Below are 27,428 nucleotides of genomic sequence, written 5' to 3' on the forward strand. Positions count from 1 at the left end.
ACTACAACACCTAACTTCTACTACCACTATAAAGAAAATAAATAGTAAATAAAAGGTAGTGTGTTTTGCATCCATAGAAACAAACTAAAAGATTACAAAAATGTTAAAACTCATCCAAAGAGATATATATAAAAAAATATATATTATGTATATATATAAAATGAACCGAATAAAGTCAAAAAAAAGTCTTCAATCTTCCACACACAAAAAAAAAATAAAAAAAAATAATAAATCACATCAAAAAATAAAAATAAAAACCAGTCTTCAGTCTCCTATGTATACACCAAAGGTTCTCATCCAGACACAGAATAAAGGAAACCAAATTTATTCCTCTCTTAAACTTACAACACAAAACAATCCTGGTCAACACGCACACACACATGCTCACTCTCGACTCTTACAAACCTGTCGACAACCCTTCCATGACAATTGTTCCCTATGGCTGATCAAGTGACCGGCAACCTTTCTTAGTCTAACACACACACACACACACACACACACACACACACACACACACACACACACACACACCCTCTCGACTCTTACGAACCCATCGATAACCCTTCCATAATAATTGTTCCCTACGGCTGATCGAGTGACCGGCAGCCCTTCTTAGTCTAATACAAAGGAGATTTGTGACCGCTGTGGCCGAGGTGTTGTTGTGAGCACCCACCAATGAAAGACTAGAATTCTGCCTGCAAGGGTATAGAGCGGCCTGGGCGGGGCGAGACTGCTCTTACAACTGCAGCACACGGCGGCGATGGGCACCCACGCGACACCAGGGCCGTGACGGGAAAAAATGTGTTCCGTGTTAATCCAAACCAACTGTGTCGATACGTAAAGGAAGATGCCTGTAGGAATGTGTTGTGTGGTTAACCTGTTTACAAGGAAATGTTTGGGTAATCTTGTACGTCTGTCCTTCCTGTGAGAGACAACCGTAGTGAAGAAATGTAAGTGTAAGGTGATGAGTGAGTGCAATAATGTGTTCCGTGTCACCTAAACTGTATCTATGAGAAAAGGTTCTTGTGTACTTCTCCTTCCTTCCTTAGATATGGAGATAATTATGGTAAAAAAAAAAAAAGGTAATACAATGTTTGAGACCCAAGTAAATGGTTCAGAAAAAAGTTACTATAGCAATGGATAACTTGCATCCTCTTTCTCTCTACCTTTTTTCATTTCATTAACATACATTTTTAATCAGAGGATGTCTTCTTTCACTCTCTTATTCAACACACACACACACCTCTCACATTCTCCAACACTCTTTCTCTCTCTCTCTCACACGTACATCCCCTTTTAAAGCCACAAGGAGTCGGCTAAACTTAACATCTAAAGAAATTATCAAACATTGTACTCAGGTAGACTAACATAAGAGACTCGCTCCTGGAAAGACCCAAACTGACTGAGACTAAAAGTAACAAGTGATCTATGAATGGAAACTTAAGGAATGGTGTGTTGTGTCGAAGTCTTAAAATTGTACTTATGGAATGAGGGAGTTAGGTGACCATAGAATGAATGAAGACAGAGTAACATAAGGGGTTTAAGGGTTTAAAGCCACTATTTTTATACATCTTGGCAAATCAGTTCTCCCATTTGAAAAGCCTCTCCAAGAAGTTGCCGGGGTTTTCATAGACTGTTTTGTGATGCCAGTGATGGTTCTACACGACATATTTGCCCTCAACTGGAAAATTACCCATGAAAACCAGGTTAATCTTCACTGTGGCCTTGGGAAAGTTGTTATAGGAGATTCATACATTTAACATGGACCTAAAAAATGATCCATGAAAACCCGGTTAATCTTCTTTCTGTGGGCTTCTGAAATAGTCACAATGGGAGGTTATTATGAACCTTATAAAATCACCCATGAAAACCTGGTTAATCTTTTTTCTGTGGCCTTGGGAAATAGTCATACCAATATATGGACATAAATTTCCTTCCCTTTGCAAACTTAAAACGAACGAAAATTATATAAATTCTAACACATCCGTACGACCGTCTTCCACTAAACATGCTTCCGAAATCGAGGTTACAAACTCCATCTGTTGCATTTAGTTAATAATAATAATAACAATGATTTTTGATACCATAACCTCTACAATATTTTTTTTACAGACCAATTTCTTATCAAATTTAGGGTTTTTCACTCAACCAAAGAAATCAAACTGAAGAAAAACCTTACAACCTTCATTTTTCATTAGTAACTTCCCATAATTTTGTCCAATATACACACATACACATTAGAGGGAGAGCTAACATGCCCTCTCTCTATCTCCATACAGAAATTCCACATATAAATTCTCCCCTAACAGCCCTATACTCTGCTAGAAATAACTCCCCTTAACTATTTATATATACTTGCATTCTCTAAGCTCCTTCCTTTCATCAGTGCACTCGCTAACACACTCCCTTCTCTCTCTATCACCAATGCAAGCTCTCTCCCGAGCCTCTACTTTACACATCATCAAACAGTTTTCAGCACCTAAGTTTGAGGCTCCGCTATTAAACCCTTCAGTGCCCAAGAACACACATTTGACGAGGCTTTAGTAGGTGCGTGGGGCATTTCCGGGGATAGCTTAATGACAATGCTGGTAGTTTGACCCTTCTGTGCCATGAATATTCAAAAACACTCATCAGAGCCCAACTGATCTCCTTTTTGACTTTGGAAATAGTTGATGTGAGAGGTGGAAGTGTCCGAGGATATCGATGCAAAGGTGACCCAGCTCCCTATAATGCCTAAGAAAGCATGTCTCCACAAACTCTATGCCAATACCCTCTTTCAGTAACCTTTCTCAAGATATCCGTCAAGCTTCTACTCTAGACATCACACAGTCTGTAGCACCCAACTTTGAGGCTGTAGAGGTTGTGGTTCCAAGGACAACCCAGCTCCCTATAATGCCTAAGAAAATAAGTCTCCACAAAGTCTATGCAGATAACCTCTTTCAAGAAATCAATTAAGGTTCTACTCTACATATCATCTCACACAGTCTCTAGCACCCAAGTTTGAGGCTCTAGGTTGTGGTTCCAAGGGCGACCCAGCTCCCTAAAACGCCTAAGAAAATAAGTCTCCACAAACTCTAGGCAGATGACCTCCTTCAATGACCTTTTGCACTCAACTATGAGGCCGTGGAGATTGTGGTTCCAAGGCCGACCCAGCTCACTAAAATGCTAAGAAAATAAGTCTCCTGCAAACTCATTCCAGATTCCTCTAATTAATGATATCTCTTGCAGGGGAACGTGGATATGGAAAGAGATTCAGGTATATGGAAATGTGTGAAAATCTTGGAATAAAAGTAAGATGCCTGAGCTGAAGGAAGTCTAGTGGTTGGGAATGGAATATTAGAAGTGAGTTTGTGTGTTTGCAGGGAGGAAAAAAAAAAGTGGAAAATAAAGTAAATAAATGGTTGGAGAAATAGCGCCAATGAGGTTTGTAAAGACACACAAGATTGAAAAAAATAAGTAAATAAATAAAGATCGGAAGACGACAGCAACAGCGGAAGGAGAAAAATACAACAGGGGGGGGGGACTGAAAAATAATCAAAGACGAAGGGAAAAGTAAATAAATAAAAATAAAAATAAAAGATCAGAAGAAAAAAACATTACAGAACAAAACAACAACCAAAACCACAAAACCAAACCAAAAAGAAAGCCTCGGAAGAAACAACACAACGAGAAACGCCTCCACCGAAACCACTGAACCAAACGCAGGCAACCGAAGCCTCCGCCATCACGCCGGGAGCATGTTGGTAGCGTGGGCCATGTTCCAGGTGACGGGGCCCTTGATGGTGATGTGCGAGAGGCCTTCCTTGATGCGCAGGAAGTGCCGCTTGAAGTCCAGTCCGCAGCCCTTGGAGAGCCTGAAGTCCAGCAGTATGTGTTGGCCCATGTCGATGATGCTTGCCTTCAGGACCAGCTGGGCCCCGCGGCGATCCACAGTGGTCACCGTGATCTGGGGGGGAGGGAGAATGAGGGGGTGGGGTGAGGAAATGCTGGGGAGGTGGATGAGTGGGGAGAGGAGGCACTTCAGAGGTCCTAAGAGTCCAGTATTATTTATTTTGTTTGTTTTCTATTGTATTTATTTTATCTTATTTTGTTTATTTGATTTTATTTCCCCCATAGAGTCAGTACATTTACGGTCTGGCCCAGAGAATAGAGAATGAAGGGCTGCTGTAAGAGACTAAGACAGACCCAGGCAAGAATGTATGGAGTGGGAATGCCAACTTGGTGTATAGGAACAGCCTTAGACATAGGGGCTTGTGCCAAAGGACAACGCAATGTTCTCTTTTTGATGTTAATATAGAGAGGGGGTTTATAAGGAATGCCACACAAGAGCACAACGATGGAAGAAAAATATGAAAACGAGGTTGTTATCAGACGCATTCACCTCTTAAATAAACTATTTCCAAAGGGCAAAAAGGAGATTAATCAAGCTCTAATGAGTGTTCTTTCAGGTTCATGGTACAGAAGAACAGTCAGACTACCACCAGGGTCATCATAAAACTACCTCTAGGAATACCCAGAATGCCAACAAAAGCCTTAGACATGTGTGCTGGGAGCCAATGTGTCAGACCACCACCAGGGTCATAAAACTAGCCATAGAAATGCCGAGAATGCCTATGAAAGCCTTAGACATGTGTGCTGGGTGCCAATGTATCAGACCACCACCAGGGTCATAAAACTACCTCTAGGAATGCCAACAAAAGCCTTAGACATGTGTGCTGGGTGCCAATGTGTCAGACCACCACCAGGGTCATAAAACTAGCCCAAGAAATGTCCAGAATGCCCATGAAAGCCTTAAATATGTGCAAGTTTAGACGTTAAGATGTTTAGACCACCACCAGGGTCACAAAACTACCTCTAAAATGTCCAGAATGCTTATGAAAGCCTAAAATGTGTGTGAGTTTAGACGCTGAGGTGTTTAAGAATATAACTCATAACAAAGGCGTCTACTCACCACGTTTGCAACCAGACATCGGTGGGTGTAGTTTAGCTTGCTGAAAAGCGCCTCGAGGTGGGTGATGGTGTCCTCCAGCGACGTCCTGACCAGCATGCGAGTCATACGCTTGACGAGGCGCTGGAGTGGCGTCTGGCTGGCCTGCGTGCCCTGGGTCATCTGCGTCATCTGGGAGGACAGCAGCATCTGGTCGGGCTTGGCAGGCTGTGAGAAGCTGACCACGCCGGGTTCAAGATGGTCCGTGTCCTGAGGGTGAGTGTGTGTAGATGTTAGTTAAGGAAAAGTGAGGAGAGGAAGTGTGTGTTGAGGATACTGAAGGGAAATGAAAGGCTAAAAAAAAGACAAATAAAGAAAAGAGTCCATAGCTTAATAAATGCACACAAAATAAGGGGAAAAAAAGCAACAAGAGATAAGTGTGTAGATGTTAGTTAAGGGACAGCAAGGAGGGGAAGTGTGTGTTGAGGTTACTGAAGGGAAATGAAAGGCTAAAAAAAGACATAAATAAAGAAAGAGTCCATAGCTTAATAAATGCACACAAAATAAGGGGAAAAAAAGCAAGAGAAAGTGTGTAGATGTTAAATAAGGGACAGCAAGGAGGGGAAGTGTGTGTTGAGGTTACTGAATGGAAATGAAAGGCTAAAAATACAGACAAAAGAAAAGACGAGTCCATAGCTTAACAAACACCCACAAAATAAGGAAAAATAAAGCAACAACAGAGTCCATAGATAAATAAATACCCACAAAATAAAGGAGAAAAAAGAGCAGCAAATTACAGCGTGTGTTGATGTTACAGAAGACAAAGATGGGGACAACCAATCACCTCTCTGGCCTTTTGATCAGCTGTTAGGAGCCGAAAGCATCCAAGACTACACGGAAATACGTTGACTCACCAGCAGGGCGTTGAGGGCGGGCGCTCTGGGTGCCTCGGGCTGGGAGCAAGACCAGCGTGTGGCGTGCTCGTCCATGGTGAAGGCGTTGTTGGCCTGATCCACCTCACTGCAGATGCGCTTGTGGCTGGAGGTCATCGTGGGGGTGCTCTGGAGGCCTGGGGGGGAGGGGAGAGAGCAAGAGCTTGTTAGGTCAATGCCTGGCTAGTAAAAATAACACCTGACCTGCCTATGTGAGCCTATGTAGTGCCTCCCAATCATAGTCTTGTGCTGGAGGTCAAGGTCATGGTTGTGGTGGGGTGCTCTGGAGGCCTTGGGGGGGAGGGGAGAGAGTGAGAGCTTGTTAGGTCAATGTCTGGCTAGTAAAAATAACACCTGACCTGCCTATGTGAACCTATGTAATGCCTCCCAATTAGTCGTGTGCTGGAGGTCGAGGTCAAGTTCATGGTGGGGTGCTCTGGAGGCTTGGGGAAGGGGGGGAGCTTATCAAGTCTATTGCCTGGGTAGTAAAAAGCACCCCTGACCTGCCTATATGAATCTGTGTAATGCCTCCCAATCATAGTCTTGCGTCTGGAGGTCATGGTCATGGTGAGGTGCTCTGGAGGCCTGGAAGCTGGTTAAGTCTGTTGCCTGACTAATGAAAACAACGCCTGACCTGCCTATGTGAACCTATGTAATACCTCCCAATCAACTGGAGGTCAAGGTCATGGTTGGGGTGCTCTGGAGGCTTGGGGAGGGGGTGGGGTCTCTCTCAGTCTTCTTCAGTGCCTTGTCAAGTTCCCTCAAGTTAGCTCAGTTCCCGTATCCTTCCTTGATAGCTCGCAGCATTCCCTCTGTGTGTGGTGAGTGTCAGGACAGCAATGCCCCATGGTGCTCTAGCTATATGACATGTAATGCTCTCATACAGCTAGATCACCAAAGAGACTGCCGACCCTCGGAGCCAGAACACAGCTGCAGTCCGGGGTAACTTGCAGGAGACAGCTTGAATCCAGGGTGACTTGTAATACAGCGTCAGTCCATGGTAACTCGTAATAAACAGCTTCAATCTATAGGAACTATTATATACAGTTTGCAATAGAGCTTGAATCCTGGGTAAGTTATAATAGATAGCTTGCAATTGAGGGCTTGTAATAGTACTTGAATCCAGGGTAGCTTGGAAAAGACATCTTGCATCCAGGGTAGCTTGTAATTCTCGCATCTTCATTTGACAACAGAGCAAAAGTTGGTATTCTCAGATGCTTCCGCCCCTCATGCCAACCATTTCCAAAGGCCGAAAATGAGATTAGTCGTGTTCTAGTGAGCGTTTTCTTAGGTTCATGGCACAGAGGAAGGGTTAAACTACCACCAGGGTCATCAAACCACCCCTGAAAATGGCCACAACTCCTACGAAAGCCTTGTCAAACGTGTGTGCTCTGGTGACAAAATTCTCACAACGTTTCCGCCCCTCACACCAACTATTTCCAAAGGTCGAAAATGAGATTAGTTGTGTTCTAATGAATGTTTTCTTAGGTTCATGGCACAGAGAAAGGGTCCAACCACCACCAGGGTCATCAAACCACCCCTGGAAATGGCCACAACTCCTACAAAACCCTTGCCAAACACATGTGCTTGGGTGACGAAATGTTTGATAATGTGACCCAAAATCGTCTTGCACGGGTCACTCTCCTTCCTCATGGCGATCCGGAGCTGCGCCTTGCCTCCCTGCTTTGGTAATCTAGCTTTATGGACTCATAACTCCCATCATAATGCTAAACCACCAAAGCAAGGCAGCAGACGACCACGCACTTCACGTACCACCGAAGACGACACACGGAGGGATGTTTGAAGGTCACAAGTGGAGGTCTTCAAGGTTCCAATGGTGCCAACTAAGAGGAAGGTGACAGACACTCTGAGGCTCTGCAGTCACCAAGGCCATGCAGAGTCACACAGTACCTGACGCCTTCACTCGAAAAAAAGCTGCCCTACATATGATGGTGTATAAATATATCACTGGATACATTCTTGATACATTGGGTAAGAATACATTCCCTGTCATTGCTGTATACATAGAGAAACACTACACAGATTCATGATACATACAGTTTAAATTCATCAATCTGAATTTCCCTGAACAGAAACTCCAATAGCCTGAACTGATGCAAAAAAAGGGAATTATAACTGGTAAGAAAAACAGCTGTGTAAATTCTGAGGGAGGAAATTATCAGAAAAGACTTGTGGACTAACGGACTTATATCTCATCCACTCTCTCCACAAGCCATCTATATGAATTCCTAACCACATGTCTGTCACTCCACAAGCCATCTATATCAATTCCTAACCACATGTCTGTCACTCCACAAGCCATCTATATCAATTCCTAACCACATGTCTGTCACTCCACAAGCCATCTATATCAATTCCTAACCACATGTCTGTCACTCTCCACAAGCCATCTATATGAATGCCTAACCACATGTCTGTCACTCTCCACAAGCCATCTATATGAATTCCTAACCACATGTCTGTATCTTAAAATACGAGCACTTAAAATACAACAGCAAAAAGTTCTCAAGTTAATACAGTAAAGCCAATATTTGCATTACATCAAGAAAACATTGATCGTATCATCGTAATACATACCCAAATAAAAATCAATATAAAAATAGTAAAAAGTTCTCAAATTAAGACAGGAAAGCCAATATTTAACCTCTTGAGTGTGGAATTTCTACCAGAAGACATCACCAAGCTACAGGAGTGGAACAAAAAGTGGCTGCTATAATTGAATGAATTAAAATGTAAAGTCCTGCACCTTGGGAGGGGATATCCAGCACACCAATACCACATGGGAAACACTCCACTATCCACCACAGAGGCAGAGAAAGACCTGGGAAGGCTACCAGTGAAGGGATATCCAGCACACCAATACCACATGGCAAATACTCCACTATCCACCACAGAGGCAGAGAAAGACCTGAGCCTATATGTTACCAGGCTACCAGTTACGGCCAAATCCCTGACAATCGCAATGGACGGGTTAAGTGAACTACAAATACACAAGGTACACAGTCCATGGAAATGTTTAGAATTACCCCCAAACTATGTGACCAATGAAACCAAGCCTACCTGTGGTCTTGTGGAAGTTCTTGGTGAACCACTGATGTGCCTTGACCTGCGTGATGGTGGCGCGGTGCTTGGGGACAGTGTTCAGGACCTGCGGGGGTGTGCATAGATGTATTTGGGTGCATAGTCATAGCACTGGAACTATAATGTCTTGTCATAAGCTGCTGGTAATTTTACCCTTCTGCTGGACCTAAAAAAAACATATTTGACAAGGCTTTCATATGAGTTGTGGGAATTTCCAGGGGGTAGTTTTATGACCCTGGTGGTAATTTGACCCTTCCTCTGTACCCTGGACCTAAGAAACCCATATTTGACAAGGCTTTCATAGGAGTTGTGGGAATTTCCAGGGGGTAGTTTTATGACCCTGGTGGTAATTTGACCCTTCCTCTGTAGTGTGGTTGTTGGGTTCCCTTGTTATAAGCTCTCTCCTCTCTGGCTAGGATGTTCATTGAGGTCGGTTCCAACACTCAGCTCTATGTAAACAAGGTCTGACTAGCAACATCATTTCTATATAACAAGGTCTGAGCAGCTTAATATTAGGCAAGAAAGAGTGAGTATGGAAAGTCACAGTCACTGAAATCAAGAACAAAAGACATGCTTGATTATTTCTGCTACAAACGAGTGAACCCTTTCCGAGTCCCTTACCTTTCTTAGGAGCGAAAGGGCCAGGTTGTCGATCTTGGTCCATGGCGTGGTGGTGAAGAGTCTGCAGTCCTTGTCCTTCCAGGCGGTGTACTCGGTGCAGGAGAAGGTCGGCTCATCCCATGGCAACTCTGTAAGGCGCAGGAAGGTTTTACTAGGCTCAGAGGAAACGGAAACAAGGATGAAACTTATGACAAGGCAGAAACTGGGCACACACACACACATACAGTTAACCTAATAATACCAACTCCAGGGCTACAAAGACAGTATTAAGGAGATTTTGAAACCCTGCCGAGAGGAAACACTGACAAGGCTGAAAGAAAAGGAACATTCGAGATATGATAATAATAACAGTTGAATTTTCTGCAGCGGCAAATACAAAAAGAGCAAAATAGAATACAGACTTCGGAGGAAGAGGAGAAAGCCCACAACAAGACACTATATATACACTATAAATTCAATACGCCAGGCACACACACGTCTGTTCCCAACCTTATAATCAGGGCTGCCACTTTCCGCATCCTGGATCACTCGAGTGGGTTGTTTTTTTACTCTCTGGGAGGCTAGTAAGGAGCGAGTGGCCTCACCAAGACTCCTCAAAACTATCCCAGCAACACTACCTTCAAGCCCCATAGACAGTCTCATCGTCCGACTCAGCTATCAAGTTAGTTTGGGCGAGGGGCTAACGGAGTTCTCTCACTAGTGCTGCCAAATTGTACAGAATATTTGATACACAATTTCAAATACAACGTGGATGACATACGAGGGAGAGTGGTGTGATGGGGCAGCGCTGTAAAGAGGTTCCGGTCCCTGCCAAGCTAAAATCATATTTGGCGGACTATGGTGATATTCTTAAGGCAACCTAATAACACTTAACTATGCCAAGTGATCTTAAAAATAATACAACGCCAAGTGATCTTAAAAATAATACAACATCGATAGCCTCAACAGAGAACCGAAACAGGATACAGTAGAGCCTCACCATGCCTGCAAGCCTTTCAACACTTACTGAGGGCATTGTGAAGGCTCCAAATAATGACTCCCTATGTAAACTTTAATATGGTAAGCTTTTTAATCTTGTAAACAAAAGAACACTCATACAATAGTCTTACTGTGCCTGCAAGCTCTTAACACTTACTGAGGGCATTGTGAAGGCTCCAATTAATGGCTTCCAATGTAAACCTTCAATATGGAACCTTATTGGACCCCTTGACTGCAGATTTCCTACCAGAAGACATCACTAAGCTACAGGAATGGAGCAAAAAGTGGCTGCTACAATTCAATGAAGAAAAATGTAGTCCTGCACCTTGGGAGGGTATATCCAGCACACCAATACCACAGGGAAACACTCCACTATCCATCACAGAGGCAGAGAAAAACCTGGGACTATTATGTTACCAGGCTACCAGTGAAGGGATATCCAGCACACCAATACCACATGGGAAACACTCCACTATCCACCACAGAGGCAAGGAAAGACCTGGGAGTGTATGTTACCAGGCTACCAGTGAAGGGATATCCAGCACACCAATACCACATGGGAAACACTCCACTATCCACCACAGAGGCAGAGAAAGACATGGGAGTTTATGTTCCCAGGCTACCAGTGAAGGGATATCCAGCACACCAATACCACATGGGAAACACTCCACTATCCACCACAGAGGCAAGGAAAGACCTGGGAGTGTATGTTACCAGGCTACCAGTGAAGGGATATCCAGCACACCAATACCACATGTGAAACACTCCACTATCCACCACAGAGGCAGAGAAAGACCTGGGAGTGTATGTTACCAGGCTACCAGTGAAGGCCAAATCCCTGACAATCGCAGCGGACGGGTCAATCTTGTAAACAGAACATCCATGCAATATATCAGCTTACCGTGCCTGCGAGCCTTCAACACTTACTGAGCGCTGGCTGTGGAGGCTGAGGGCAGCGGAGGGTCAGCTGGTCCGCCGTGTGAGAGTTGAGTTTCAGCCCTGACTTTGGTAATCTAGCTTTATGACGTCCTTCATCTCTCACACAGCTAGATCACCAAAGACGAGGCAGAAACTGTCTTCGTCGCCACACACACACACACACACATAGTTAACCTAATAATGCTAACTCTACAGCTACAAAGACAGTATTAATGAGACTTTGAAACCTTCCCTATAACACTAAATTGAGGACCACATATGCAGTGTTAGTGATATTTTAAGACTCCTGACAACACTAACTCAAGGGCTACGAACACAGTATCAATGAGACTTTAAAACCCTGCCTATAACACTAAATTGAGGGCCCCATATACAGTGTTAGTAATATTTTAAAAGCCTCCTGAAAACACTAACACAAGGGTGACAAAGACAGAATTAATGAGACTTTGAAACCTTCCCTAAAACACTAAATCGAGCTCATCAACAGGTCTCTTCTACTCGCCAGCAACCGTAATGCCAACCTAAACTAACCTAACTCAACCACACACTCCCACCAAAGGCCTGAGCTACTGACCTAGCCACCAGGACACCCAAACTAACATCAACCGAATACAACCCAAATCCAACCTCAACTAGCCTTACTCAACCACACCAATACCCACCAACAAGTTTCATCCACGCACCACAAGCCTTAACATCAACCGAATACAACCCAACCCAGTTTAACCTAACCTTACTCAACCCAAACCAACAAGTCTCGTAAACTCACCACCAAACCTTATAGAAGCCCAACCCAACCTATTCCAACCTAGCAAGTCTCATTCACTCTCCACCAAACCTACCACTAACCCAACCCAACCTTACTCAACCCAACATAAGCCTCGTAACTCACCGCCAGCAAGCAGAGCCACCAGCACCACGCCGCAGGACCAAATGTCGGCCGGCTCAGCGCTGTACGGCCTCAGCAGAACCTCCGGGGCCATGTACGGCTTGGTGCCACACTGGCGGTCCAAGTTCCTTTCCTGCAGTGAGGTGACGAGAGTGTGTTGGTTACTCGGATAAAAGAAATACTGACTTGTTTAGAGGAGAAGCCTGTTGTTTTGAGGTACAATATAGGAGGTAGTTCAATAAATATAGCTTGTTTAGAACTATAATTTTTTAAGGAATAACACAAATGAATCACTTCCTAATTTAATGAACTAAGGATGTGCAAATTTATCTCTTCCTGAATCTAATAACCTAAGAAAATCAAGTGCTTCCCTTCCTGCACCGACCTTCCTATACAAATTTATCTCTTCCCTATTTTAATAACCTAAGTAAATCAAGTGCTTCCCTTCCTGCACTGACCTTTCTATACAACTTTATCTCTTCCCTAATCTAGTAACCTAAGTAAATCAAGTGCTTCCCTTCCTACACTGACCTTTCTATACAAATTTATCTCTTCCCTATTTTAATAACCTAAGTAAATCAAATGCTTCCCTTCCTATACCTAACCTAACCACTCCCCTACTCAAATATTCTATACAAATTTATCTCTTCCCTATTTTAATAACCTAAGTAAATCAAGCGCTTCCCTTCCTATGCCAGAACTCTAACCAGCTGCTACAATGTCTGTCTCCAAGGGTCTGCTCAGCAACAAGAGGAATTGGTGTTGTCGCTTTCTCCAGCCTTGGCGTGTTGCTCTCCGGGATACTAGTCAAGAGTTGTAGGGTAATGCACAACTCCCTCAACCAAACTCCCAGGTCTTAAGATTAACTCATTACTCCCTCAACCAAACTCCCAGGTCTTAAGATTAACTCATTACTCCCTTAACCAAACTCCCAGGTCTTAAGATTAACTCATTACTCCCTCAACCAAACTCCCAGGTCTTAAGATTAACTCATTACTCCCTTAACCAAACTCCCAGGTCTTAAGATTAACTCATTACTCCCTCAACCAAACTCCCAGGTCTTAAGATTAACTCATTACTCCCTTAACCAAACTCCCAGGTCTTAAGATTAACTCATTACTCCCTTAACCAAACTCCCAGGTCTTAAGATTAACTCATTACTCCCTCAACCAAACTCCCAGGTCTTAAGATTAACTCATTACTCCCTTAACCAAACTCCCAGGTCTTAAGATTAACTCATTACTACCTTAACCAAACTCCCAGGTCTTAAGATTAACTCATTACTCCCTTAACCAAACTCCCAGGTCTTAAGATTAACTCATTACTCCCTTAACCAAACTCCCAGGTCTTAAGATTAACTCATTACTCCCTCAACCAAACTCCCAGGTCTTAAGATTAACTCATTACTCCCTCAACCAAACTCCCAGGTCTTAAGATTAACTCATTACTCCCTCAACCAAACTCCCAGGTCTTAAGATTAACTCATTACTCCCTCAACCAAACTCCCAGGTCTTAAGATTAACTCATTACTCCCTTAACCAAACTCCCAGGTCTTAAGATTAACTCATTACTCCCTTAACCAAACTCCCAGGTCTTAAGATTAACTCATTACTCCCTTAACCAAACTCCCAGGTCTTAAGATTAACTCATTACTCCCTTAACCAAACTCCCAGGTCTTAAGATTAACTCATTACTCCCTTAACCAAACTCCCAGGTCTTAAGATTAACTCATTACTCCCTTAACCAAACTCCCAGGTCTTAAGATTAACTCATTACTCCCTCAACCAAACTCCCAGGTCTTAAGATTACTCATTACTCCCTTAACCAAACTCCCGGCTCTTAATAGCGTCTCCCATTGAGTGTAACCTGTTTTTGGGTCATGATCTGTAGAGTCCCTTGATAGATAGAGTCCCGACCCCCTAAGGTTTGGACGCCATTATTGGCCCTGTTTTCGCCGCGGGAGTGTGTGCTAGTGTTTGAAAAGCGCGGCAAAAACAGGGCCAATAATGGCGTCCAAATCTTAGGTTGTCGGGACTCTATAAGGGACTCTACAGATTGCGACCCAGAAACGGGATACGCTAAATGGAAGACGCTATAAAACTAACTCATAATCCTCAGGTCTTAAAACTAGTGCACAACTCTCTAGTCTTAAAACTAACTCCCAACTCCCTCAACCCAACTCCCAGCTCAGGACTATTTGAACCACTATATAGAGTCTGTTGGCGTGAGGTGTTCATTATTGTGCGCTGTCTCAGGTGTGTCCGATTTCGTAGGGTATCACGCACCACATGACAGCAGGTTGCCAGAACACAATAATGCATACCTCAGACCTCAATGAACAAACTAACTCCCTCAACCTTCCACATACTCTTCACACTGTATACTGCCTACAGACTAACTCCCTCAACCTTCCATGCATTCTTCACACTGCAAACCACCTACAGACTAACTCCCTCAACCTTCCACGCATTCTTCACACTAGGCACCACCTACAGACTAACTCCCTCAACCTTCCATTCCTGTACACAACATGCAGCCTTTCAGTGCTTGCCTTGCCCTGGTGCCTGAAGAGCGTTGCCATGCCAAAGTCGGTGATCTTGAGGTGGTCGTTTTCGTCCAGCAGAAGGTTCTCTGGTTTCAGGTCTCGGTGGGACACGCCGCGGCTGTGCAGATACTCCTGAAGGGGGAGAGGGTGTGGGGGTGAGCGTATGTATAGCAAACACACACTTCTTAGCCAGCCAAGCCTGTTTATAGATGTGCGGTTTACTCCTGACAAGGGAAGAGGAAGTGTGTGTGTGTGTGTGTGTGTGTGTGTGTGTGTGATTACGTAAACACTCAAAATTTCTAACCAGTCTTCAGTAATACATCCAGAAATAGAAGACATACAGGCCACAGAATAACGATCATGGCATACACAGATAGGAAATGTACGGAACTGACTGTCCTCATTAACAAACCAAGAAATGGGTAATAGAGAGACCATGGAGGGGAAAATAACACTAATGAACCCACAAAATTAGACCATCATAAAACATAAACATATAACAAAACAGAAGCTTGTCCCAAAATCACAAAATCCTCACTAACTAACCAAGAAATGGGCAATAAGAGAGACCATAGAAGGAAGAATAGCACTAATGAACAACCCACAAAGCTAGACCATCATAAAACGTAAACAAACGACAAAACAGAAGCTTGTACGTGAATTCTGAGTGGGTCCATTAAGACGAACATAGAAGCAGGGCCCACAGCAGTAATGACAGGAGCAGTGTGTGTAGCCAGCAGCTGAGGGGACACAGTAAGGCAGGAACAAGGGTATCATCAGCAGTGTATGTGTCGGCTGGGGAGCATTGGTACACCTGGTGCATGTGTGTGTCTCCATGCATCCTGGTAATACCAAAGACCCCAGCACACACAACAGCAGCAGCCAGGTGGGCACAGTGGGGCTACGGCAAGCGAGCGACATCAGCTGACATAACATACACATCAAACAAAGCACAGCAAATCCAACACAATGATAATGATCTATATGATTTTACTGGCAAGACAGCGACAACACCAGGCCAAGAATTACTCAGTGAATGTAAATATAAATGTCTATCAAGTAAAGCATGGCAAATCCAACACAATGATAATGATCTATATGATTTTACCGGCAAGACAGCGATTCCACCAGGCCAAGAATTACTCAGTGAATGTAAATATAACATGTCTATGAAGTGAAGACGAGCAAATCCAACAATGATAATGATCTATATGATTTTACCGGCAAGACAGCGACAACACCAGGCCAAGAATTACTCAGTGAATGTAAATATAAATGTCTATGAAGTAAAGCATGGCAAATTTAATACAATGACAGTTCAGAGAAAATAATAACTATGATCACCAGGTTTGCGTCAATGAGAGGAAAGGGCATGAAATAAGTCATACATTTCTACATCTTAACGAGAACATTAACTTTGAACTCAGAATCGAAAACCAAAAACCAGAAGTCCATACATATATTACTGATAAAGGGCATGAAATAAAGCCTTGTGTTCCTACATCTTAACGAAAACATTAACTTTGAACTCAGAATCGAAAACCAAAAACCAGAAGTCCATATGTATATTACTGATGAAGGGCATGAAATAAGCCTTACATTTCTACATCTTAACGAAAACATTAACTTTGAACTCAGAATCGAAAACCAAAAACCAGAAGTCAATACGTATATTACTGATGAAGGGCACAAAAAAAATTATGATCCTACATCTTAAGAGAATCACGCTTTTGGAACTCACAAGAAGGATCCAAACCTCTCCACCTGACACTGAACCCTCTGTTGCTCTGACCCTCTTCACTGCTGTCTCTTATAGGAGTAGCGAGCGCCTGTTTGTTTTACGCAGCGTACAGAAGTATCGTTAAATGAAGCACAGCAAATCCAACGTACTGACCTTTCAAACAAAACATCTAATCGCTGGGCCAAGATCTACTCTGCGGAACAACACTCAAAGCAAGAAGTCTATATGTAAATTACTGATGAAGGGCACGAATAAAGCCTTGTGTTCCTACATCTTAAGAGAATCGTGCTTTTGGAACTCACAAGAAGGATCCAAACCTCTCCACCTGACACTGAACCCTCTCTTGCTCTGACCCTCTTCACTGCTGTCTCTTATAGGAGTAGCGAGCGCCTGTTTGTTTTACTCAGCGAACAGAAGTATGGTCAAATGAAGCACGGCAAATCCAACGTACTGACCTTTCAAACATAATAACTAATCGCCGAGCCAGTATCTACTATGAGAAACAACACTCAAAGCAAGAAGTCCATACGTATATTACTGATGAAGGGCACGAATAAAGCCTTGTGTTCCTACATCTTAAGAGAATCGCGCTTTTGGAACTCACAAGAAGGATCCAAACCTCTCCACCTGACACTGAACCCTCTCTTGCTCTGACCCTCTTCACTGCTGTCTCTTATAGGAGTAGCGAGCAGTACTAACTAACTGACTGACTAACTGACCCTTCAAACAAAATAACTGATCGCCGAGCCAAGATCTACTCTGCGAAACAACACTCAAAGCAAGAAGTCTTTGCGTAAACAACAACTTACTGACCTTTCAAACAAACTAAGTGATCGCCGAGCCAAGATCTACTCTGCGAAACAACACTCGAAGCAAGAAGTCTTTGCGTAAACAACAACTTACTGACCTTTCAAAACAACTGATCGCCGAGCCAAGATTTACTCAGCGAAACAACACTCAAAGCAAGAAGTCTTTGCGTAAACAACAACTTACTGACCCTTCCAACAAACTAAGTGATCACCGAGCCAAGATCTACTCTGCGAAACAACACTCGAAGCAAGAAGTCTTTGCGTAAACAACAAATTACTGACCTTTCAAAAACAACTGATCGCCGAGCCAGTATCTACTCAGCCAACGTGAATGACATGTCTATCGAGTGAAGCATAGCAAATCCGACAGTGACAGTTCAGACAAAATAATCATGGAGTATATCACTATAATTCTGTCAAGTTAAGCATCAAATAATATACAGCTAGACACAAAAGGATATAATGCGTCAATCTCAGCGTCAAAATTTAAAACAAAAGCATATGGTATTTCTGCCGAACTTCAGCATAACATCATGGTTCTAACATGTAAGCATATGATAATTCTGCCACAAACTTCAGCATCAACTAATATACTTTTAAACAATAAAAGCATATGATCATTCTGCCACACTTCAGCAACAAAGGACACATTTCAAACAACAAAAGCTTATGATACTTCTGCCACACTTCAGCATAACATCATAGTTCTAACATGCAAGCATATGATATTTCTGCCAAACTTCAGCATAACATCATAATTCTAACAGGTAGGCATTTAAGAATTCAGCTACAAACTTCAGCATCAAAGGTCAGAACTTAAGCATGACATAGTTTTAACAGGTAAAGATTTAATAATTCTGCCACAAACTTCAGCGTCAAAGGTCAAAACTTAACACTTTCACACACCGAAAGTTTAATAGGTTCCTCTTTTCACTGCGACATCTGTCTGGGGCTCCCTAGGGGGCCTCTCGGAATGGACTGACTGTGCGGTGAAAATTTTAATCATGTTATCAATTTCAGCCACGAGTATTCTTTTTTCCTGGCATTATCATATATCTAAGGTTTTGGAAGAGATTACAGTCATCCCTCAAATAGTACGGTTTTCAATAGTCCGGTTTCAGTTTTATACAGATTGTCATACAAGATCTTTTAAGGATTTTTAAATTTCCTGCTCAGGCGGGAAATTTAAAAATCCTAAAAACATCATCTATGAAAATACACATAAAACCGAAACCTATCTATTGGAAACCGTACTATTTGAGGGACGACTGTATTCTGCCTTATGAAAGAAAAAATATCAAGAAATGCAAGTAAATAGCAAAGTTCACCAACTAAAATAAATAAATAAATAAATAAAGGGACGATAGTTGTGCTCACTGGCTGCCTCCTGAGGTAACTAAACTGCGGGCAATCATCCCTTCAAATCCAATGCACGAGTTGACAATTAGTTTATTTAGTAGGTCTAGCTTGGATCTTTGACACAATTCTGAAAGATACTTTATTTTTGGCGAATTTTCAAGTTTTAGACGTGATTCGAGTCAAAAGCTCATGTAGACGATTCCTCTGTTTTGATGCGAGTCACGTCGTGGTGCGTGAAAGGGTTAAGCATGGTGTCATAATTCAAAGAGGTAAGTATTTGATATTTCTGCCACAGACTGAAGCAGCATTGAATGGCGTATCTCTCACCACACTCAACACTTCAAACAACAGACGCAGGACACTATTACAAGTTTACACAATCACATTTACTTTAGCAACACACACACACACACACACACACACACACATACACACACACAGAGCTGGACATATTTATTTTTCACAGCACAAAAAATACTTACTTAAATGGCCACTAATTGTTGCCACCTGAAGCATACAAAAGCAGGACACTTACCACTAGTACTTAACACTACACACTTAACAACAACACTAAGAACACACTACCTTCTCTATACATACTGAAGCACAACAAACAACACAGCAGACGTCGCACAAATCAAGCCTTCGTAACGGAAATGCAAGTCAAGCAAGGGTATCAGGCCACCTCTCCTCCCGAAATTGATGCCTCTTTCAGCCACCTCTTTGGATTCTTTTTAGGAGCAGCGAGTAGCGGGCTTTTTTATTTATTTATTATCGTTTAAATGGTTAATTATTGGTGCTTCTTGGCAACAGTTATGGGCCAGGAACCGGTAAATAAACGGCTCTTGGGTACGATAATCTGGCAACCGTAGTTCTTGTTTTAGGATAGGGTTTTCCTCCTGACAAGTCCACGTAAACAACTGTGTATTTTTTCTCCTACTATAGTCGTCCAAATATGTTGAGACCGGTCTGGCATAGGCTCCCGCGGATCCTTTCCTCCCCTCTGCTCTGCCACACAGCCCCAACACCTATCTCTTCCTCTCATATGTAAGCTATAGGTAACATATGAGGAGAAAAGATAGGTGTTGGGACTGTGTGGTAGAGCAGGGGTGAGAAATGGACCCGAGGGTGCCAACGCCAAAACGGACAATTTGGTTTCACTATACGAAGACGAGAATGATGAAAAAATAAAGTTGAGAAAATAGAGAGAAAAGAAAAGGAAGAGGAGATAAAGATGCTTGCTCTGTCTCTCCTTGATTAAAAAAAATAAAAATAAATCAATAAATAAATAAAAAAATAAATAAAAAATAAAAAATAAAAGGCTGGCATACTATTCTTCTCGTTGTCTTCTATTCGTGATTGTTTTAGTGCTCCTCTTTTTTTTTTTACTTGGGTGTTGATTGGTTAGCCAGGAGTATGTTTGCGTCAGCGAGATAAAGGAGCATGAAATAAGCCTTACATTTTTACGTCATATCCAAAACATTTGCTCTGAACTTGCAAGAAAAATTTAAAACTCTAAACAGGGATGAAACAAGAAGTCTATACGTAAATTACTGATAAGGCACATGAAAAAAAGCCTTATATTTTTATGCCTTAATGAAAACGTAAATTTGGAACTCGCAGGATGAATCGAAAACTGGAAAAAAAGAGGTAAGAAGCAAAACGAGAAGCCAATACGGAAATTACTAAAAGAAAACGTAAAACAATCCTCTTTTTACGTCTTAACAAAAATATACCAGACGAAACAACAAGCAAAATAAGAACTTGAAGGAAAATACAAATGCCCAAGTGTGTGTGTGTGTGTATGTGTGTCACGTACTCACCACGCCAGCGATGAGCTCTCGGAAGAACTTCTGTGCCTGGTGTGGGGGCATGCCGATGTCGGGCTCGATGCGGTCAAAGAGTTCCCCCCCTGCGGCATACTCCAGGAACATGTACTGCGTGGTGTTCTCACGACGGCTGCCTGAACCAAGAACAGGGGGGAGGGGGTAGAAGGTTAATACAGGGAAGGTTAGGTTAGGTTAGGATGACTGTATTGTATGTGTGTGTGTGTGTGTGTGTGTGTGTGTTCTCGCGATGGCTGCCTGAACCAAGAACAGGGAGGAGGGGGTTGAAGGTTAATACAGGGAAGGTTAGGTTAGGTTAGGATGACTGTATTGTATGACTGTGTGTGTGTGTGTATTTACCTAGTTTTACCTAGTTGTAATTTTACAGGGCCTGGGTTTACGCTCGTGTGGTCCCGTCTCCGTATCTATAATTATCCAACTTTTCCTTGAATCTTTGCACACTCTTTGCTGATACTATTTCTTCACTTAATCTGTTCCAAACCTCTATATTTCTTTGTGGGAAGCTATATTTCTTTATGTCTCTTGAGCATCTTCCCTTCCTCAACTTAATACTATGTCCTCTAGTACTCCTGCGTATGTGTGTGTGTGTGTGTGTGTGTGTGTGTGTGTGTGTGTGTTCTCGCAACGGCTGCCTGGACCAAGAACAAAGGAGGGGGGGGAGGGTTGAAGGTTACTATAAGGGTGGTTAGGTTAGGGTGACTGTACTGTATGTGGGTGTGTTTCCTGATGGCTGCCTGAACCAAGAGCAGGGTTGAAGGTTACTATAGGGAAGGTTAGGTTAGGTTACAGTATAAAGTAAAAAAAAAAAAATAAATAAATAAATAAAAAAAGTTAGAAAATAAATACGAAAATAGTCTGTTAGGTTAAGTTATTTAAGTATAAAAAAAGGGAAGGGAAAACAAGAAAAATAAGTCAGAATAAGAAAATAAATAAGAATAGAAAATGGATTACGTTAGGTTAAGGTTATAAGGAAAAAATAAAATAAAAAAAAGGAAAATAATGCAACAGAAGGAAAGAAATAAGAAAAGTAAGTTAAGAAAATAGATTAAGTTGTTACGTTTTGTTAAGTTAGATATTTCCTGTTTTTGTCTTTGTTTGTCCGGTATGTTTGTCCTCATGTGTCTGTCTGTCTGTGTTTAGCTGCCACCACTTCATATATCATCTGTCTGTCTGTCTGTCTGTCTGGTGTAGTGTGACAATGGGTGTGACATATCTTTCTATTTTATGTCTGTTTCTGTCTTTGTCTTTATGTCTGTCTGTATGTCTGTCTGGTGTAGTGTGACAATGGGTGTGACATATCTTTCTATTTTATGTCTGTTTCTGTCTTTGTCTTTATGTCTGTCTGTCTGTCTGTCTGGTGTAGTGTGACAATGGGTGTGACATATCTTTCTATTTTATGTCTGTTTCTGTCTTTGTCTTTATGTCTGTCTGTCTGGTGTAGTGTGACAATGGGTGTGACATATCTTTCTATTTTATGTCTGTTTCTGTCTTTGTCTTCATGTGTCTGTGTCTGTGTTTAGCTGCCACCTCTTCATCTATCATCTGTCTTGTCTGTCTGTCTGTCTGTCTCTGGTGTAGTGTGACAATGGGTGTGACACAAGGTCGTTGGCACCACCCCGTTTCCGGGCTAACCTACTTTAACACACAGGAATGCAGGCACACACCAGATACATGACTGCACACACACACACACACACACACACACACACACAGAGGGGTGATTTGGGTGAACGGCCAGCACACACTAACACACACACACGAACTTGAATTAGGGACATCCATTACGTTCACTGTGTTAAGGTTTAGACACACGCTGTACCCGTTTTAGCAGACTCTTATGACGTATAGCAAAGAAGTAGAATTATTACTACATTTTATATATACGAGTTGTACCTGTTTTAGTTGCCTCTTAGTACAGTACAGATGTGGAATGGAAGTGTTGAGAAAGAGGATGGTCTAGAACAGGATTGAGGGGGACAGAGGAGGAGGATCGGGGCAAGTCTACTGACACAAGACTGGGAGACGAACTCAAACACAAAGGAGAGAACCTGTTTTAGTTGCCTCTTAGTACAGTACAGATGTGGAAAGGAGGTGTTGAGAAAGAGGAAGGTTTAGAACAGGATCAAGTGAGACAGAGGAGGAGGATCGGAGCAAGTCTAATGACACAAGACAGAGACAGACTCAACACGAAGTAGAAAAAAATAACTGAACACTCACCGTAGAACTTGATGATGTGCGGACTCTTGAGCATTCGGTGCAGACACATCTCCTTGCGCACGGCATCAACAGCGTCGGGGTGGCGGGCCAGGTCCACCACCTTCATGGCCACCGCCTCCCCCGTGTCCTGGTTGATGAGCAGCTTCACCCTGGCGGAGGAAAGCGGGCCCCTGATAACACTAGTAATAATAATAATAATAATCTTGTTGCCTATCCCAGTAACTGTCCTTAAGCTATCCTGGACCTATGATAACACCACTACTATTACTACTACTGACCTCTTTTCCTATCCATATCAGCAGCTCTTGACCTATCCTGGACCTTTGATAACACAAGTAATGATAATAATAATCTTGTTGCCTATCCCAGTAACAGTCCTTAAGCTATCCTGGACCTATGATAACACTACTACTGACCTCTTTTCCTATCACTATCAGCAGCTCTTGACCTATCCTGGACCTTTGATAACACTGGTAATGATAATAATAATCTTGTTGCCTATCCCAGTAACAGTCCTTAACCTATCCTGGGCCCATGACTTTTCTATTGCTACTGATCTCCTTCCCTATTCCAATCAACACAGCATCATCCCTCGTAACACCCTGTAGCCTATCCTGGAACTACGCATGCAAACAATACTAAAAGCCTGACTCCATTATTCTCCTAATTCCCTTCATCACTGTAGACTGACTAATTATCAAACTATCTTCACTGTTACCCTGACCTCTTAACCTATCTCCATCAATGCTCTCAACACAACCTAATTTAACCTTGTCTGCAACTCTCTACTACTTGGGTCATCCCTAACATAATGGGCATCCTAACTCAGCAATACTTCACCATTCCATCGCCTAACCTAACCTTGTCAATACCCCCAGGGCCCATAGTCAGTGGCCTGTGCGTGGCTGCATTAGTCTTGCCAAACACGAGGTCCTATCACACGCGGCTATCCTAATTCTGGCAGCACTTCACCATTTGACTACCTAACCTGACCTTGTCAATACCCCCAGGGCCATAGAGACTTGTGTGTGCATGGCTGCGTTAGTCTTGCCAAACACGAGGTCCCACAACACACGACTATCGTAATTCTATCAAGTCAATACTTCATCCATCCACCAGCTAACCTAATCTAACCTCACCCACACTGCCAGGTTCCCAATGAGTGGTCTGTGCGTGGCAGTGAGAGTCTTGCCAAACACAAGGTCCCACAAAACACATGGCTATCCAAATTCTATCAATACTTCACCATTCCAACACCTAACCTAACTTCACCCACACTACCAGGTTCCCAATGAGTGGTTTGTGAGTGGCAGCGTGAGTCTTGCCAAACACGAGGTCCCACAAACAACACGGCTGCCACCCTGGTAAATACTCTAGCACTGTTCATTGCCACATGTTCCCATAAGGTTAACCGTGGAAGCAGAAGTGCGGAGGCATGACGGGAGATACTGAACAGGAGCTTATGTATCTACGGGGAATAGAACATTGAGAAGACGCCAAAATAAGTATTGCAACTCGTACTGTGGAAGCAGACGGGAGAGGTACTGCATGGGAGCTTACATCTATATATTTTATTATACGGTAAAGGAAGAAGCTCAAGGGCGTAAATGGGGGAAGCGGCCTGTTGCTCGTACTTGTGTAAAACGGTAAGCTCGGAATATTGAGCGAATGCACAAGACCTCATTAGCAAGAGACTGATCGGCATCACTCGAAAGGACGACATACCCGTAACTTGCCTTAGCTTGTCTCTTACCAAAAAAATAAAATAAAAAAGAAAGTAGAAATGCGTATCAGAACAAAACAGACGCAGCACAAGAAAACCAATGGAATAAAGGGAAGGAAATGAGAAAAAAGATAGGATAGGAAGGTAAGAAAGGCAGAATAGGAAGAGAAATAAGAAAGATAATGGAAGAGGAGGTAGAATAAGAAAAGGAATAGGAAATACAGAAAATAAGGTAGACTGAAAAATTAAATAAGAAAAACAATGGAATGAGAAGATGAATGGAAAATGAGGAAATAAGAAAATAAATAAGAAAAAAAAAACAAGAGGAAAAAAAGATAGGAAAAAATAATAATGGAAGGAAAAAAGTAGAAAAAAAGGAAAAACAGGAAAGAAAAAATAACAATGGGAGGAAAAAACAAAGTGGAAAAAAGTAGGAAAAAATGTAAACAAGAAAAAAAATGATGGGAGGAAAAAAAGGAAAAAAAAATATATATATATAATAAAAAAACAGAAACACAGGAAAATAAGATTAAAAAAGCCTTCATTCCACACACACACACACACACACACAGGCTGGACACTCACTCCCCAAAGGCGCCTTCCCCGAGGGTCTGCGCCACGTTCCATCCCTGCACAAACTCCGTCACCGCCCCGGCCATGGCAGAGCCTCCGCCCCCTACTGCTACTGCTGCCACCGCTCCGCCCCTCCACCATTACCTGCGCCGGAGGGAGAGAGAGAGAGCTGCTGTGAGGACTGACCCTGGGTGGCTAAAGCATGACGCGTATCGTACAAGTCAACAACGAGAGAAAAAAAAAACTCAGAAGAAAAAAAATAAAAATAAAGTCCAGTAAATAAATAATGTATTGGAGGAGGAGGAGGACATAGGCAAGGGGGAGACTTACAGAATTCTACTAAAATCCCCATACCCTAGACACATAGTATAGCATTAACTATAAGCTTAGGAGAGTCAGTTTGGACATGGCATTATGGGTACAGGGCAATGGGAAATGGAAAAGGCTAGGTTGGACATGGTAACTATTCTACTTCCCATACCCTAGACATATTTAGAAAGGCATTTATAGGCATGGCATTACCTATAAGCTTAGGAAATTCAGTTTGGGCATGGTAAAGGCCACCAGGGACATGGCATAATGGCACAGGGCATGGGAAAAGTGGACATGGGTGGGCAGGACAAGGTGACAACACTCCACTTTAGTTTCCTTCACTTAGATGCATTTGGTAGTAATTTAAGAGGTATGGGAGGAAATGGAGGCTCAGGAATGTCAGTTGGGGCATGATATGGGGCCTTGAGGGCATGGCATTGTGGGTATAAGTAAGAAAGACCTAGGTATCCCACATTAAGCCCTGTACATTAATATTCCCATGCCCTGGACACCCATAATAAGATTGCTAGGGACATGGGAGGAAATACTGGCTTATTAATGCCAGTTGGGGCATGATATGGGGTCTTGAGGGCATGGCATTGTGGGTATAGGCAACAAAGACCTGGGTATGCCACATCAAGCCCTGTACACCCATAGAAAGACTGCTAGGGACATGGGAGGAAATACAGGCTTAGGAATGTCAGTTGGGGCATGATATGGAGTCTTGAGGGCATGGCATTGTGGGTAAAGCTGGGTATGCCACATTTAGCATTATTCACTAACATTTCTATGCCCTGGACACCTATAGCAGAGGAATTGTGGGCATGGGAGGAAATACTGGCTTAGGAATGTCAGTTGGGGCATGATATGGGGCCTTGAGGGCATAGCATTGTGGGTACAGGACGAACAGAAGTGGGCAGAGGGTTCAAGTCCCTAGTAACCCCATTTTACGACCATTTCCTAGGCTTGGACACAGTTGGCATGGGATTTATAGGCATGGGAGGACGCACATGGCAGGGTATATCAGTTCTGGCAGGGTACAGGACACCAGGGGCATGGCATTATGGGTAAAAGTCGGGAGAAGTGGGCATGGGTTCAGCTCCATAGTAACCACATTTCACCTCCATTTCCTAGGCCTGGGCACATTTGGCAGGGTTGATATGGGTATGGGATGAAGCACAGGGTAAGGGTTGTTAGTTCTGGCAGGGCATAGGTCGGCAGGGACATGGCATTATGGGTACAGGGCAAGGAGAACAGGGCATGGCTGGGCACGGTTGGGCATGGTAACCACATTTATCTGCCATTTCCAAGCTCAGAACTCGTTTGGCAAGGTTGATATGGGTATGAGACGAAGCACAGAGCTAGGCTTGTTAGTTTTGACATGCTAGAGGTCACCTGGGGCATGGCATTAAGGGCATAGGGCAAGGAGACGAGGGCATGGCTGGGCAAGGCTGGGCATGGCGGGAGCCGGTCACTCGTAAGCCCATCAGCTGTTTCCACCTCACCATCTTCAGATTACTTTTTCCTCGCCTTATACACCGCCATTAATCAAACCCTTGAGCAACAGTACTCCTAATGCACTAAATACCTCGTGGACAAAGGCTGACATGTTGGGGTCAAGTATTAAGGCGCAAAAATGGGGTTGAAATATGAAGTAAATTTTGGCTTTGGGGAACACGTGGGTTAGAACTTGGGGACGGCGGGGGAAGTAGGCCTATTCAACCCCGCTTTTCGGCGCCCATGGTTATTTCTCACCAGCTAGAGGAGTGTTAATGGAGTCACATGGCTGCAGGGTTTCTTCTGCCTCCACGTGGCCGGCAGCGGTGCGGCGGTAAGTATTTCCAGCGGGTAAATGAAAGCCACGCTGACTGAGCTGTTTCGCGCCCGCTCTCACCCGCTGTTGCGAGAAATACC

The 27,428-nt window shown here is 43.1% G+C and overlaps 1 protein-coding gene across 2 annotated transcripts; it reads right to left on the reverse strand.

Moving 5' to 3' along the window:
• Positions 1-309: 309 nt before the first annotated feature.
• On the reverse strand, positions 310-27,428 carry LOC127003056 (serine/threonine-protein kinase grp-like). 2 transcript variants are annotated; one of them, XR_007756916.1, is made up of 12 exons: positions 27,270-27,428; positions 25,215-25,346; positions 22,907-23,055; positions 20,666-20,805; positions 14,940-15,065; positions 12,392-12,521; positions 9,583-9,710; positions 8,941-9,028; positions 5,842-5,996; positions 4,952-5,197; positions 2,995-3,946; positions 310-2,479 (listed from the first exon to the last, which is right to left on the reverse strand). XR_007756916.1 is itself a non-coding variant. In XM_050869422.1 (11 exons), the coding sequence occupies exons 2-11, from the start codon at positions 25,286-25,288 to the stop codon at positions 3,725-3,727; spliced, it is 1,458 nt and encodes a 485-aa protein (XP_050725379.1). In that variant the 5' UTR covers positions 25,289-25,346; positions 27,270-27,428; the 3' UTR covers positions 310-3,724. The 2 variants fall into 2 exon arrangements, 1 of the variants encoding a protein (XP_050725379.1); XM_050869422.1 differs by having other exon boundaries at positions 310-3,946.

This window comes from Eriocheir sinensis, chromosome 24 (assembly GCF_024679095.1).
Source record: "Eriocheir sinensis breed Jianghai 21 chromosome 24, ASM2467909v1, whole genome shotgun sequence".
Lineage (NCBI taxonomy): Eukaryota > Metazoa > Arthropoda > Malacostraca > Decapoda > Varunidae > Eriocheir > Eriocheir sinensis.